General features: G+C 40.1%; 1 protein-coding gene across 3 annotated transcripts; it reads left to right on the forward strand.

The window, feature by feature from the left end:
• The first annotated feature begins 32 nt into the window (after nt 1–32).
• smc4 (structural maintenance of chromosomes 4) lies at nt 33–16,336 on the forward strand. 3 transcript variants are annotated; one of them, XM_068317985.1, is made up of 24 exons: nt 33–179; nt 1,645–1,805; nt 2,842–3,032; nt 3,584–3,775; nt 4,836–5,012; nt 6,947–7,111; nt 7,484–7,611; nt 7,803–7,943; nt 8,448–8,598; nt 10,397–10,561; nt 10,676–10,909; nt 11,069–11,254; nt 11,748–11,909; nt 12,063–12,288; nt 12,369–12,445; nt 12,997–13,149; nt 13,308–13,434; nt 13,588–13,777; nt 14,157–14,301; nt 14,743–14,916; nt 15,003–15,185; nt 15,299–15,531; nt 15,611–15,794; nt 16,037–16,336. In XM_068317985.1, the coding sequence occupies exons 2-24, from the start codon at nt 1,655–1,657 to the stop codon at nt 16,199–16,201; spliced, it is 3,900 nt and encodes a 1,299-aa protein (XP_068174086.1). In that variant the 5' UTR covers nt 33–179; nt 1,645–1,654; the 3' UTR covers nt 16,202–16,336. The 3 variants fall into 3 exon arrangements, with proteins under 3 accessions (XP_068174086.1, XP_068174084.1, XP_068174087.1); XM_068317983.1 differs by lacking the exon at nt 33–179 and having other exon boundaries at nt 1,327–1,805; XM_068317986.1 differs by lacking the exons at nt 33–179; nt 1,645–1,805 and adding an exon at nt 1,841–2,055.
• The last annotated feature ends 65 nt before the right edge of the window (nt 16,337–16,401 follow it).

Raw genomic sequence — 16,401 nt, forward strand, 5'->3', positions numbered from 1 at the left:
AGTTTAGGCGCCATTTACAAGTTAGAGTTTTCGAGCTGAAGAGGGACTGGGAATGCTACGGAGATCAATTTTGTGGATTATATTTGCCAGAGATTGGATTAAGGAGTACTTTTTTTTTTAAATCTCGACTTGAGTCATAAAAGGACGACTCTTGACAGACCGTTCCCATATTGTGGAAGGTACTTAGAAACACTTTAGTTTGGTGTAATGACTGGGTTCCGTCTATTTGCTGAATGCATATCGTTCATGTTAGTTGTATGCTGGGCTTAATATTACAGTTTCTACGCACAAGCCTGTTTAAATATTAAGTAAGGGGAAAACGCGCTGACCGACGTTAAAAATTTTAATTGGATAAACCTTTTTTTTTTTTTAAATTCTATTGCTCTTAAAGCAAAATGAGACTTTCCTTGACACACGCCCGGACAGGAATACAACACTTCTGATTGTCTAGTTTCGACAAATAGTCGGGTTGATGACGTCAACGATTGCTAAACTTTAAGATGCAATGTCTTTGTCAGCTTCACGTTTCTTCAGCTGACGTGTTGAAGTCAATGACGCCTTATAATCTATCCATATGCAGCGTCCGCTCCGTGTACAGTGAACGTCCCAGCGTTAACGCTAACGGACCGGCTCTACAACGCCGATGCTTCACAGTCGCTTTCGCCATTGGGTGTTAGCTTTAGCTTCGTTGCGTTTATTTCAGATCTGCTCGCTAGCTACGAAGGCTAACTTACCATTAGCAAAGTGGAAAATAGCGTGTTTAAGGTGGAGAGGTGACTGGTGTGCGTTGTAATCGTAAAAAAATACCACCTTTATTGTTTATTTCCAAAAGATTTATGACGAACGTGTGTGTGTAAAGATGATATTAGTTCGAAGTTACTATTACACTCGGGATCTTTCAATATGCTTTCCAAAGAGACTAGCAAGTTCTGTTGCCCCGTCAAACTCCCCGCCCCCAATATAAAAGTTGAGGGGATTAAAGTTAACTCTGTCACTGAGAGACGTCAATAAATCCAGAGCAGTCTCTCCCAATGGAGAGCTTTCGTTCTTGCGCTAAACTACTAATTTAATGAACATAAACCAGAATAGGCTGAAAAACCTATAGATTTAAAAAAAAAAAAAAAAAGACTTAAACTACCATGTATTATTGCTTGAATCTCTTTCAAAACTGACTTTGCGTCTATCCTACAAACTGGATAATAAACTCTGATGCGCAAGTCAAAAACCATTCTGACAACCGGAGGAAGCCATTAGTATTCATTTTACATACGTATAGGTTCTTTCTGTGTTAGTAAAATATGTAATTCGTAACAAAACAAAAAAAACAAACTAATCATATAATCTGTCTGGTCGTTGACTTGCAATATCAGGCCAATAATCTTTTTAACAACTCTTAAAACATTCGCATTTATGATGGGTTTTTTTTCGCTATAAAAAATAAGTATCGCAAGTACAGTATATAAGACCGGAGCGGATAGGCGTCAGCGAGATGTGACTGATAATGATGTAACTTTGACAACGGTAGCAACATATGACGACTAAATGGACTTTGGAGATTGACAGACACACTCAAAAAATCACTCATGGATATCTTCTTCTTCTTTTTTTTTTTTTCTTTTTTTTTTTAACTAATAACCCCTTCAGATTTCAAATCATGCCAACTAAAACTGCAAAGAGTTCAACTGCCTCCGCTAAGCCAAGAGGGAAGGGGTCGCAGCCTCGGGATGACTCCGAAGACGAGCTGGATGTACCCCCCCTCAAGAAACCAACTCCAATGGCCCAAGAGGAGGCACCGCCGACAACTGGCAAGTAACAAAGGCTGTTTTGGTGTCTGTGAATCTAAATAAGTTGTGCTCATTCAATGGCGTGGCGTGTATTGCTGCATTGACAGTGGCCAATTGGCACATATGTGAACCCTTTTTTTTCTCGCTTCATTCTCATCGCGTAGAATAGAGTGGCTGCTTTCACTCAGTCATGAATGAATGTCATAAGAATTTTGAGATGATTTTGTTATCGTCGAGTGCACTTCGCACTCGGATCTTCTCAGCAGACGAGGTAAATTATTTTGTCTCATGAAACATGTTGTGTGTCGCCGACCAAATTGATGTTTTTTGGAGTAGTTTTATTTCAATTATCGTAATTTGTGATATTTCTTTTTTTTTTCTTTTTTTTTTTTGATGATCATGTACTTTGAATACGAATCTTAAAGTAATGTCTATTCTCTGGATATGTTGAAATTCTCCACTGTGGGGGTGTCTGCAAGACTAATTTTCCAACATCGACCTCTCAACTTGTTTATGCTTATGTGAGCACAATGGATTTTGGACAGGTCGTTTGTGGCTTGGTGTGATGGCAACATAATGTGTTTTACGTTATACATTATTTATTACATAACAAGTTTTTCCCTGTCTGCTCTGAACTGGTGAAAAGGTGACGCTGGCGATCGTAATGTACTCTTTTTTTTTTTTTTTTTTTTTTTTTTTTTTTTAATCGACGGATTTAATGTGGCGCATCTGATCCACGCTCCTCGCGGAGAGTCTTTGTATAATAATGTGGGTTTGCTCAGCGGCCATAGTCGCTTTTTTTGAGGGGGGGGGGGTTGGTTCTTGTTTTCTGAACAAAGAAAAAAATAACGCTTGTCAACTTTGTGTGGATGTTTTGTCGCAACTTGCTGCCTGTTGTTTGGTTTGTTTGTTTGTTTGGATTTTTTTTTTTTCGTCCTCCACCCCTCCCCCCACACAACACTGCCCCCCCCCCCCCACCACCACCACCTGAAACGAGTCGCTCAGAGGAATTAAAAAAAAAAAAAAAAAAAAGTTCTCAATTCTTTCTGTGCCACAGATCCATCTCACGGGGAAGCTGCTGAGGCGGTTGATAATCGAAGTTTGGAGGAGATTGTCGGTAGCATCCCCCCACCCCCGCCCCCAGCAATGACCAATGAACCGGGCGCTCCCCGCCTGATGATCACGCATTTAGTTAATCGCAATTTTAAATCGTATGCTGGCGAGCAGATTCTGGGGCCTTTTCATAAGGTACGACCAAACATGGTTACAAATGTTAACCCTGTGTTGGAAATACTTTGTTCATGTGTCTTTTTTAAGCTGATAGATTTACTAGAATTTGTTTGAAGTTTTTCCCTCATTTTTAATTATTTCACTTAAATGTCATGGTATTTTTGCAGTAAATGTGTCAAATATGGTGGTGTAAGCAAAAAAAAAAAAAAAGTTACAGAAGTGTTTTCATTTATTTAAATAAAGAAAAAAATCAAAGTGGAAAATTCACACTCCTCCATTTTGAGGTAGTGGCTGTATCATGGTAATCATTTAGTGATGTGCTGACATTTCCCTTAAATTAGGACTTTCTCTATACTTCTGGCTTTTTATGTTTTTTTACTTTACTTATATGTAGATTTATTAAAATATGTCTTAACTACACCTACCTGACACACACTCAGTGTAACAGCTTAGAAAGGTGAAATGTTTTCAGAAAACTTCCCTCATTACAGCATTTTACTTATTTGTTTGTGGATGCTTTGTATTTTTATGTAATGAAGTTGTATGTATATATTTTTTCTCCTCCTCAGCGCTTTTCATGCATCATTGGTCCAAATGGAAGTGGGAAGTCCAATGTGATAGATTCAATGCTGTTTGTGTTTGGATACAGAGCTCAAAAGATCAGATCCAAAAAGCTCTCAGTTCTGATTCACAGCTCTGATGAACACAAAGATGTGGAAAGCTGTACCGTGGAAGTACATTTTCAAAAGATTATTGATAAGGTATATCAATATGTATATATCTCCTGCTTATCTCTGTCACACAGATGCACCCTGCACTATCTCGGGACATTCCTAAATTTATCCAAAGTGATCTGAATCGAAAGGAGGTGACAAAGAGTATTTCCAGTGAAAAGAAAAAATTTTCTAGAATTTTTTAATATTTTTTTTTCATCAATTGTAGTGAGATGATATTGCTACAAAATTATCACATTGAGAATGAAACAGTGATTCAAATCACTACTGAAAGTTACATCTAGCATCCGTACATACAACAGCCAAATCATAATGTTCTCAAATGCATTAATCTATTTTTGAATAATTTTTAAATGTGACATTTGGTGACAAGAGTGTATTAATTGGGTTATTTTGTGAAAAGTCTATGATGTTACTATTAACAGACAAATATAGATAGTACAGTAAATTTTTTAATTGATGATTAAAAATGATTTTAACAAATAAGTTTTAAACATGTTTTTATGTTAGACCTGCCTCAGAGGTTGTGGGTTTTGCCTTCAGCTCTGTTAAATGTGCCTGAATCACTGTCAGATTTATCAGCTCACAATAATTCAAATTAAGTTGTTAAACTCACAGCATAGTTCTGTGACGCCTGCCAGTTTTATAATCTACCATTTCTGAAACTAAAAAACTATTTTTCAGAGGTGGTGTAAACAAATTTAATTATGAGGCATGTTTCTACACCTTTTTAAAATTGCTATTTTAAGCCAACAGTTTCCCTACTTGAAATTACACTCATAATCCCATAATTTTATAGAGCATAATGGGGTTTTTTTTTAAATGTAAATGTAACAGATTATATGTCAGTGTTGATGGTGTTCATTTGCATGTAGTGTTGCTAGCTTAGGTTTGCTGTATGCTTTTAAACAGGCCTTCTTCTTTTTTTTAAACCTGTTTTTAACTTGGGGTATTTATAAGTAAACACCCTGTGGATCCTCCAGTGTTGTGAGTGTTAGCATCTGATGTATAGAGCTGTTGGAGTGTCTTCTGTTCTGTTCTGTTCTGAGCTCCTGTGTGTCCTCTGCCCCTCCCCCCCCTGAGCCAGGAAGGAGATGACTACGAAGTCATCCCCAACAGCAAGTTCTACGTTTCCAGGACTGCCAACAAAGACAATTCTGCAGCCTACTATATCAATGGCAAGAAAGCCACGTTCAAAGAAGTGGGAGCTTTACTCCGAAGTCATGGTATTGACCTAGACCACAACAGATTTCTGATCCTACAGGTAACTTTTTTTTTTTTAAATGTCTTTTTTCACTTCTAACAGTTTTTTATACTTGCTGTGCAATTATATCTGAGATATTTTCTGTTCTTCATTTTTTTGCTCATTTTCCCAATCCAGTCTGAGTCAAAAGTTTCGATTCTACCTAAACCCATACCTGTTGCAATAGATTTGGAAAAGAGAGGACATGTCCTCCACCAGTCCCTTAGACTGCTATAGCAGCGCATCATGGTTTGAAACAATGTGGAAAAGGTGCGAACCATTATTTGCTGCTTTAGAGTTTTAAGGAAAAAATGCAGTTTTACACACCCGGACCTGGATGTGAGCAGCTGCTCAGATTGTGTAGTGGGATTGACCCCCCCCCCCCAGAGGGGACAGGTTGGACTCCTTTTCTTCCCATATCTCATGTACCTGCCACGCTTTAGCAGCACGTAAATATTGGCGTGTGAGAACAGACCCCAACCCCAATATTAGCAGTGCTGCTTCATTGTGGCTGGATAAAACACACTCCATTGCAATGGCTTTAATGTTGGTTCAGTCTGTTTTAATTTTTATTTTTTCCTCAAATTAATTTTATCATTTTTTTTCTACCTGCATAAGGAATGTAAGACACTCCTGTATATTTTAAAATTATTTTCGTTGCTATGCTTCAATTATTTAAATTTTATTTGGCATTGTGTTGCATCGAGTTCTTATTAGGTACATTCTCATCTCTTATGATTGTATTGCATGTGTTATGTCCCCCTGGTTGCTCATCAAGGGTATTGAGGAGATGATTGAGGTTAAAATAGAAGAGAATGATTAATTGAATACTAATTTTCCCAGTGTTTATTTTATTATTTTTTCAGCATGTAATCGTTTCAGGTGGATACTTAGTGTCTAACCTTCACTGAGGTTTTCTAGCTAGTTGTTTGATTATATGTCCTGCTCGACTTTTGTGTGTGTGTGTGTGTGTGTGTGTGTGTGTTTGTGTGTGTGTGTGTGTTCGTGTGTGTCTGTGTGCCCATTCTCCCTGTGTCTGACATGGTTACATGACTATGGGAAGAGCCTTTAGCTTGTTCTCCAAGGTCATTTTTCCAGGCTTTTGGCAAAGAAGAAGTTGTCTATTTTGTGCACTAGTCAGAGTAGACAATGTGGAATCCCTCCACCCCCACACTACTGACTTTCCTTTCTTTTATACATTAAAGTAATATCTAAGTTACCTTTTTTTCTTCTTCTTCTTAAAATGAAACTTAATTTGAGACTGTTTTTTTCTATATCTGGCTCTAACTTTTGTTTAACTTGAATTAATTATATAACAGTGTTGTTATTCTATGCCAGCCTCTCACACTAAATAAATATGAACACGTGATCTGGCAAATATAATGACACTGGTGCATTTTCCCTGGGTCAGAATGTGGTTATACATGTAGTGTATTTTTTAAATTAACTAAGGTGTAGCAACAAAAAGTTAAAATTTACATGCTATCAAGTAAATTGCATTTATTCTGTTTTAATGAGGTAAATACAATTTTAACCAATGTTCTGTGTTGGACTCTTTTTAAGTATTGTTGTGGTCAGGGGAAAGTGTTCCATAGTTACTGTCTCCAATGACAGTTTACCCTACAGCACTATCTCATAGACAGTTATTCTTGATGTGTTTGTAGTTAGGTGTTTTAATTTCATGTTTTGTTTAAGTCAATATAATGATTTTGTTCTGTATGACAGAAAAGCCATTGTTCTGTAGTACAGTAATCAATTTTGAATGTCCTGTATAAGAATCTGCCAGCTTGTAAGTGTGCAGACCAGCATTATTGTTTATTCTCAAAATGTCTTATTAGTGAGCATTGTGGACTTTTTTATTTTAATATTTGAAATCATCAGACTTGCAGTTTTAATGGAACTTTCCAGGTGAATGACAGCATGTCTTTGTCCATGTGTTGATGTGGACTACATAGGGGGAGGTGGAGCAGATTGCTATGATGAAGCCTAAAGGACAGACAGAACATGATGAGGGCATGCTGGAGTACCTGGAGGACATTATTGGCTCCTGCCGCCTCAAGGAGCCCATTCACACCCTCTCCCGTCGTATTGAGCTCCTCAATGAGCAGAGGGGAGAGAAGGTGACAAGACATTCAGAAGCTAAGCAGCTTTTGCTTCCTGTGATCTGTCTTTGCCCTTTTACACAGCAGATTTCACCATTTGAGGAAAGATGTTCTGTGTGTCTGAATGTTCGGATGATTTAGATTAGTCATAAATAAGTCATTTTTTGTATTTTTAATTTACAGTCACATGTAGGTGTAGATACAGGACTGGTCAGAGGCAAATGAATGCTATGGTGGCTTTTGGAAATATTACTTAAAATCAGACTGAGGTCAGAATCTCAGAAAAAGGCCTACTTTTAATTAGACATTGGTGAATATAACTTGTGTCTAAGAAGTAAATAGTGAATGTGTTACTTAATATTAAGTAGTGACATATATTCACTTTTTTAGCTAAACCGAGTGAAACTAGTGGAAAAGGAGAAGAATGCTTTGGAAGGAGAAAAGAACAAAGCTGAGGAGTTCCTCTGCCTGGAGAATGACATCTTCAAGCACAAGAGTCAGCTGTATCAGTATCATGTGTGAGTGAACATCACAGCTCCGGAAATCTAGTTGTATAGCAAAACAAAAAAGAAATTTTAAGTATTTTTATTTATTTTGACGAGGGCAGCATAGCCCTTCTCTGGTGTTAGATCACATTGTCTTTGTTTCTTTGTGTAAATGATTAAATTTTACTTCTCATTCTTTTTTTCTAATATGTGTTTGTCAATAGTCACAATCTACAGAAGCGAGTAGCAGATAAAGAGCAGGAAAAGCAGAAGATCTTGGAGGACACCAAGGAGCTCACTGAGAAAAATGCAAAGATATCACAGGAGACTGAGAAAATGAACCAAGAGCTAAAAAATGTTGAGGAGTAAGTTTGCATTTCCTTCTCTTCTGTTATTCAATTTAATATATTTAGATGAGCATGAACTTTCTACTAATTTAATAATTATGTGATTGTTGTCAGGGCTTTTCTTTCTGTGTGTGTTTGTTTAGAGTCAAAATTCCAAATCAATTTTAGAGAAGTGTACAAATAATAGGAATAATTTGTGCATCCTAAAATTACATTGTTTCAGTGATAGTTGTAAAAAATGAGAACTGCTGCTCCCTTTGGACAGTTAAAATTGTTGGTGACATAATTTCATGTTTTTTTATTTGGTTAATTTTTTTCCCCCTAAAAACCATCTTTGACATGTAAATACAGTGGGAACTGAAAACTTGCAGATTCTTTATTTAAATCAGATCTATTATTCTTTGTTAATTTATAAATGTGTTTTTATTTGTTTTGCAATTCTTATTGTTGATCCTAAATTTCAGTTGATTTTTTTTTTTCCATGATTGATTTGACTGTGATAAAATACTGTTTCTCCACCAGGAAACAAAATAAGCTGAACAAATACATTGAGACCCAGAAGGAGAAGTTCACCCAGCTGGATCTGCAAGATGTTGAAGTTCGTGAGAAGATTAAACATTCCAAGAGCAAGAACAAGAAACTGCAGAAGCAGCTGGAAAAGGATAAAGAAAAGGTGTGTTGGCTTTTAAAATACGGTCGACTATTACACACAGCACAATGATTTTAACCTGACAGTAACGTGGTGGGTATCTTCAGTTTTCCTGACACATAATCTGTCATGGGAGGCATAATTGTAGAATTTTTTTTCCCTCATATATACAACACTTATCCATTAACTAAGACAGTGTTTGCACTGCATGAGACAAGCTAGAACTAGCAGTATGACACTCCAGTGTTACTGTGTTTGTTTTGTCCTGTGGCCAAGAAAGACACATGGGCACTAAAGGTACAAGTTCTGTTTCTTGTATGCAACACATGGGTATCTGTTTGGAGGCCTTCAAAAAGACACCTGCATGAAGTGTCCAGCAAGTTAAAGAATTAAACACCTTTTGCTTTCTGTTTATGCTGAATGTGTAAACACTCAAATTTGAGTCCTTTGTTGAAAGAGTGTATTATGTTTGGGGTTTTTTGGGGTTTTTTTTTTAAGCACTTCATGACCATCAGCTGTCTTGAAGTGTATGAGTGTGAAGTGTTTTTTTTATTTATTAATTTTTTTTATCTTACTAAACTCTTCAGCTCATTCGTACATGAGGTATTCCGAATAATTTACATAGACTCTACAGTCCTGTATTCTGGAGAGATTATTTTGAAATGTTTGAGGCCTGCATTTTCTTGTGAAAAGTAAGAAATCTTTTGGATGTGCAATTTTTGAATAAACATTAGCGTTAAAGTAATGTTTTTAAAGATAAAACTGCTGCTGGTAAAGTGGTTCCAAAGAATTTTTAAAATTTATTTTCAGCTATACAAAGAAATATGAGGAAAAGGGAAATGTGATTTAGTGCTATAACAATGATTACTGCTGCTGGAACTTAAAAACAATCAGAAGTGTGTAGGGACTGGGCTTTAATTTTGTAGGATTTTATACATTCACTTATCGTTTTGTTTGTCTTTGTCCTTTTTTTGCCTTGGGTCAAGAAAACTCTTTTTGAAATTAAAACATGAGCAAAAGAAAAAATTAAAACCTGCAGACACTTGTAATTTGCTTTTCGTGCAAGGAAGGATGAACTGCCCCAAATCTGCCACCAGGGGGCTGTAAAGTAAATCACAAGTCGGTGGTTGAAGTGTGCTTGTTGATTATTATCCCTCTCCTTTAGTCCTTTAATGCTTCTGTAACCCTTACTTGCATGCTTACTGATTTTCTTTTCATCTGAATATTTTCTGGTAATTCTAAATATAATCTCTCCTCTGTCTCTGCTCTAAATACATCTCTGTTCCTCCTACAATGGATTTGGTCTGGAAACGTCTCAGTCAGAGACAGGCAGACCTCTGGGGAGCAGTGTTCTGCAAGTGTGGTAGTCGACTATGGGCTGTCTTGTGTAGCACTCCCTGCAGCAACATTCACGTTTCACCCACAGTTAACACAACAAAACATAAGACTACACACACACAAACACACACACACACACACACACACACACACACAAAATCCAACTCCTTGCCAAGCTGCAAGACTGCTAGTCTTAACCAGAGTTAGCTTGGTTTGGAATAACGTTGATAGCTGATTACAGTTGTGAGCTTTGACCTGATTCTGTGTGGAGATCAGTTGCTTACATCTGTCACTAGCACAAAATATTTTCAATGAAAACACTATTCTTCTTGTCTTAAGTCTCCACTAATGGCTTTATCTTATTTGATTCAACAGCTATCAAGACTATTATAATGTTTGGCAAGTCAAATTGTCTATTGACTTTCCCTCCAAGTGCATTTTAGATACTTTTTTTTAAAAAAAAACTGTCTTGCTCAACATTTAGCTGGAGGAGGTTCGTGGTGTCCCGGCCAGCAGTGAGAAGGCCATATCAGAGGCTACAGCTCGCAAGGAGGAGCTGGAGGAGCAGAAGGTGAAAGAAGAAGACAAGCTGAAGGAGGTGATGGAGAGCCTGAAGGAAGAGACCAGCGGCTTGCAACAGGACAAAGAGGTACAGTCGTGTAGACATCTTGACGTTTCTTTGCTGCATGTTTTGTTTATCTTTACATTGAAAAACATGCTTTTTGCACACGCAAGTCCATGTGACTTCTCCTGTCTTCTCTAGACAAAAGAAAAAGAGCTGATGGAGCTCAGCAAGGCTGTAAATGAGACCCGGTCTCGAATGGACTTGGCTCAATCGGAACTCGACATCTACCTTAGTCGCCACAACACGGCTCTGACGCAGCTCAACACGGCCAAGCAGACGCTCCAGACAACGACGGACACGCTGCGTGAGCGCCGTGCCGCGATTAAGGACCTAGAAGTCAAAATACCGCAGAAAGAACAGGAGCTCAAGAAGGTAAGACTGTTGGTAATGTTAAGGTGACATTCACAAGTGAAAACAACTATCATGTTTTGAAACCCTTGTACATCCAGCTGTATGCGCTGCATGCATAGCATTTCTTTCATTGGTGCCGTTTGTGTGAGTTTCTGTTAAGCTGCTCCTCTTTTCCTGCAGGATGAGGAGGAGCTGGCACGACTGATGAAAGTGGATAATGAGACAAGGGAAGTGGTGAGGGAAATGAGACAGAAGGTAGACGAAGTCAAGAGCTCTCTTTCCTCTAACCGCAGTCGAGGAAAGGTCCTGAATGCTCTCATGGAACAGAAGAAGAGTGGAAGAATCCCTGGCATCTACGGACGACTGGTAGAAATCTGTTTTAATATCTTAATGCACACATTCACAGAGCAAAACGAGTTTAAAGACGTCTAACTAGGGTGTGAGAAACAACTTGAATCACATAATTGCTTTATTAATAATCCCCTGAACCCTTAAACAACTCAGGGTTAGACACGTTGAACCTTAAATAAACTGAAATACATGAAGCTCGGAGGGGGGACCGTTTAGGAATTTTTATTTTTAAACAGCAATTATTTTATCCTCTGAAACTGTAAAGCACAAACCCATCCTCACTGGTGATGTGTTGGTTTTTGGTTCTGTGACTAGAATCACCTGATCTGCCAGACGGCAAACGTCGCACTTTTAAACCAATAAAAGAAATGTTTTCTTTGTATTAGTGACGCGTTAACACATTTACACAAGTAACACCCGACGTGTTGGCTAATGGCCAATGATAGAAATATCAGAGTAACAAACTGATAAATAATTGGTCATGTTTTTATCATTTGTGTGCCTGCAGGGCGACCTTGGGGCCATAGAGGAGAAGTACGACGTGGCCATTTCCTCCAGTTGTGGTGCTCTGGACAACATTGTGGTGGACACCATCGACACAGCTCAGAAATGTGTTACGTTCCTCAAAGAGCAGAACATTGGGGTCGCTACCTTCATCGGACTTGACAAGGTAAACGTCACCAGAGAGTGTGAACAGGCCATCTTGTTCCGTAAGGACTTGACTCGGACCACACACTGCGATCGCTCCTCACTGGCATTCTTAGATGCAGACACACACACTCCACACACTTCTGTGTTGAGCTAATCTTTGTGTTCTGGTCAGATGACGGTGTGGGCGAAGAGCATGGCTCCCATCCGTACTCCAGAGGACAGCCCTCGTCTCTTTGACATGGTACAGGTCCAAGATGAAAGCGTGCGACCAGCGTTCTACTTCGCCCTGAGGGACACCCTGGTGGCGCAGGACATGGAGCAAGCCACGAGGATGGCCTTCCAGAAGGACAAGCGCTGGAGAGTGGTCACTCTGAAGGGGCAGATAATCGAGATGGCAGGTGGGTGGCTTACGTCGTCTCAGTGAAGACTTCACGTGCGTGTGTTGTTTTTACACGTTTCCTTTTCATGTGCTCAACAGGAACCATGACAGGAGGAGGAAGAGTGATGAAAGGAAGGATGGGCTCCTCGATTTGCGCCGAGTTTTCTCAGGAGGAGGTGAGGAAATGTCTTAGAGCAGGACATCAGTCCAATATTCCATTTCTGTACATATTTGTGCTGTAAACTTGATCATTCTAGATAAAAGAATATTAAAAAATCAAATGCTTCACATTTGATTTAAAGGTACGGTTTTATTACAATATTTTCTGCACTATAAGGCGCACAACATCTTTCTCACTCAATTTGCTCATAATTTTAAGTTCTTTATTCTTTATTTAAAACAATGATTTTACACATAACCAAAGTTTAGAATTTTAGCGTTTTATTCAAACTAAGGCGAGACGTTAGCACTGAAGTCAGTAAGTATGTGATGTGGTTCATTTATTGCACACTTGATACTCCGGTTTTTTTGTGTGTGGTATCCTGCAGAGAGTCGGACACAATCAGGTTCAGATATCTTCAAACTATGCTGTTTCCACTGAAAGGAGACCCGTTTCTTAGTCTCCAGCTGATTGTGAGGCTGGATGAACGCGGACCCGGCTGTCACGTCATCACCGCAGCGGACCGTCGCCGTACAGGACGTGATGATTTTCTTGTGTTTTCTGCAGCTCGACCGTATGGAAAGCAAGTTGAATGAGAAAATGTCGAAGCTGCAGGGCTGCCAGGAGAAAAAGCTGCAGCTGGAGGAGAACGTCCAGCGCTTGCACCCGCAGCTCCGAGACATGAAGAACACTCTGGAGAAATACGCCAACAGCATGACGGTACAGTCACTGTGTCTATTCTCAATCTGAGCAACAACTTCTGTGATTCAAAGCCAAAATGGGATATTGTGAACTAATAAATAACTTAAGTGTTAGTGAGGGGGGTTTTTTTCTGTGTGTGTTTGTGACAAAGTATTTTCCTCCCTTCTTTCCATCAGAGTCTCTCTGAACAGGAGACTCACTTAAAGCGTCAGATGAAGGAGCTGGAGGCCAACGTTTTGGCTGCTGCCCCAGACAAGACCAAACAGAAGCAGATGGAGAAGAGCCTGGAGACCTTCAGGAAAGGTAGCGTCCTTCCTGTAAACCGAAAAGAATAATGTTTTGTTAAATATGTTATGAAGGTAAAAGTTGTCGTTTAGTGGATATGAAGCCACTCTACACGTCATTCCCCACATTTGTATGTCGTAATTGTTATGTCTACCTTTCACACTCCTTCAGACTACGAGGCAGCGTCCAGTAAAGCTGGGAAGGTGGAAAACGAGGTGAAAAGGCTCCACAATCTAATCGTGGATATAAACAGCCACAAGCTAAAGGCTCAGCAGGACAAGCTGGACAGGGTCAACAAGGAGCTGGATGACTGTTCCTCCACCATAACCAAGGCTCAAGTAGCCATAAAGACGGCTGGCCGGTGAGCAATGATCCGTTTTGACCCACTGGAACGATGAGATGTACGTAATGGTGTGCAGATCATGGTGTGCGATCCCACTACGTGCAGTTTTAATCAACTTTGTGTTTCTCTCAAAATAGTTTTCACTCATGGTTTAATCCTGAACGCTTTTGTTTCAGTCGTCATCTCCCTTTAGTCAAAAGGAACAAATGTTATCCTTTTTTAATCAATCCAGTCTGTTAACCTCCACTGGAAAACCAGCAGAAGTTGTATTTTTGAGCTGTAAGTCGATTTTGTGAACCGGCTGCAAACTGCGGTTTTCCTGCTCGTGCATGCTGAGCACGAAGTTCTCTGACCATCGTCTGATGTGGAGGCCTTGCCGTCCGTGTCCTCTCCGCAGCAACCTGAAGAAGTGTGAGGACAGCGTGACTCGAGTGCAGGGCGAGCTGGAGGAGAACGGGAAGACGATGGCCGAGCTCACGGACAAACTGAAGCAGCTGGAAGACGAGGCTGGAGAGATAATGAAGGCCTGTCAGGAGGCTGAGGTGGGAACGCCGTCCTCGTATTTATCTGTACAGTCGATCCTAACACTGCAGCCTCTGGCTCCAACAAGGAGGTTTACTGACAAACCTTGTTGCCATCTTGACAGTGAGATTTATACCGGCTGTCATTTTAAAATCAAGGTAAATGTTGCTGATAAAACGCCCCACAAAGGAACACAATTTTTTTTTTTTAAATCAAAGAAAAGATTGATAACTTTCATATTTCCTATTTAATTTTCACCAACATGTCGGAATGGAGTTTTAAATTTTCGAGCCGTTTCCATAGTTTGTGTCTTTATAATTATAATCGTTAATCCAAGACCATTTCCTACTTGAGTAAAAATTGTTTGCTAAAGCAAAATAAACCCATCATTCTTTAGAAGATGATTAATTTCAACTGAACTCTTTAAAGTTGAACACCACTGTTCTTTTTGTGCTCTTTAGGCTGCGCTGCCTGAGGTGCAGGGGCGTTATCAGGGGGTGCTGAAGGAGATAAAGGTGCTCCAGCAGCAGGAACACGCTCTGCAGGAGGAGTCCCTCAGTGTTCGGCTCCGCATCGAGCAGATAGAGACCACCATCAACGAGCACAACAACAAGATCAAACACTGGCAGAAAGAGGCCAGTACTGAAAGAAGCTAGCAGGAACAAAGGTCCACGATTTTAGAATGCGTCCTAGCATTGAGTTCACTGCTCTCGTTCTGCAGGCCACCAAGCTGTCCCTCCACACCGTCGAGGACAAGCCAGCAGAGGAACTTCCTGTTCTTTCTCCTGCTGAACTGGAAGAAATCTCTGACTCCAACGTCATCATCAACAAGATCGTCACGTTAGAGACCCGCTGCGCTCAGATGAAGCCCAACCTCGGGGCCATCGCAGAATACAAGAAGAAGGTGCTCACAAACACAGCAGACGTGCCTCCACGTGACCTGAACGGAGGAGCAGGTCGTCACGAGTCAATCTTTGGCTCGTTTTATTTCATTTGCTTGTTGTGGTCGTCTTTCAGGAGGAACTGTACTTGCAGCGCGTGGCTCAGCTGGATGAGATCACCACGGAGAGAGACAACTTCAAACGTGGCTACGAGGACCTGCGCAAACAGCGCCTGAACGAGTTCATGACGGGTTTCAACGTGATCACAAACAAGCTGAAGGAAAACTACCAGATGCTGACTTTGGGCGGCGACGCGGAGCTGGAGCTCGTGGACAGTTTGGATCCTTTTTCTGAGGGCATCATGTTCAGGTAAGACATGAGAGGTGAACACAGCTGGTCAAACTCCAGCTTTGATTCCTTTAGTTTGAGCTCTGATTCTTCACCCCAGCGTTCGTCCTCCAAAGAAGAGCTGGAAGAAGATATTTAACCTGTCTGGAGGAGAAAAGACCCTCAGCTCGTTGGCGCTGGTGTTCGCTCTGCACCACTATAAACCCACTCCGCTTTACTTCATGGACGAGATCGACGCCGCGCTGGACTTCAAGAACGTCTCCATTGTCGCCTGTTACATTTACGTGAGTTCACCTGCATGTCAAGAAGAGATGCGCTGCACACGGAGACGTTAAAGCTGAAATTCAAACGACATTTTCAGTAGCAAGAGAGCAAATAATCGCTAGAATAAGAGTTCAGATTAAATCAAATAGACAGGTTTGATTTCACCGGCTGTTACTTGAAACGCGTTTTGTTTGAAGCTATAAAAAATTTAATCTCAGTCCCTCAACACATTTTAACTTTTTTTTCCCCCCTCTCTGTGCAGGAGCAAACAAAAAATGCTCAGTTCATCATCATCTCACTGAGGAACAACATGTTTGAGATCTCTGATCGCCTCATCGGCATTTACAAAACTCACAACACCACCAAGAGCGTGGGAATCAACCCCAAGACCATCGTGCTCAAGGAGCATGACGCCATCACCGCTTAGAAAAAAGGACTCACGGGGTTATCTCTCTGTTCCTGCTGTTCCTCCGACACACCATGTAAATATTTTAACCCTGTCCTTTTTACAATGGATATGCTGCTATTATTACTTTCTGAACCAATAAATATTTTCTGTTTAGATCTTTTGTTGGCATCAGCACCCACATTTGAATAAATATCAACCTAAAATTTCAGCATGATGCG

This window comes from Antennarius striatus, chromosome 6 (genome assembly GCF_040054535.1).
Source record: "Antennarius striatus isolate MH-2024 chromosome 6, ASM4005453v1, whole genome shotgun sequence".
In the NCBI taxonomy this organism is placed as follows: Eukaryota; Metazoa; Chordata; class Actinopteri; order Lophiiformes; family Antennariidae; genus Antennarius; species Antennarius striatus.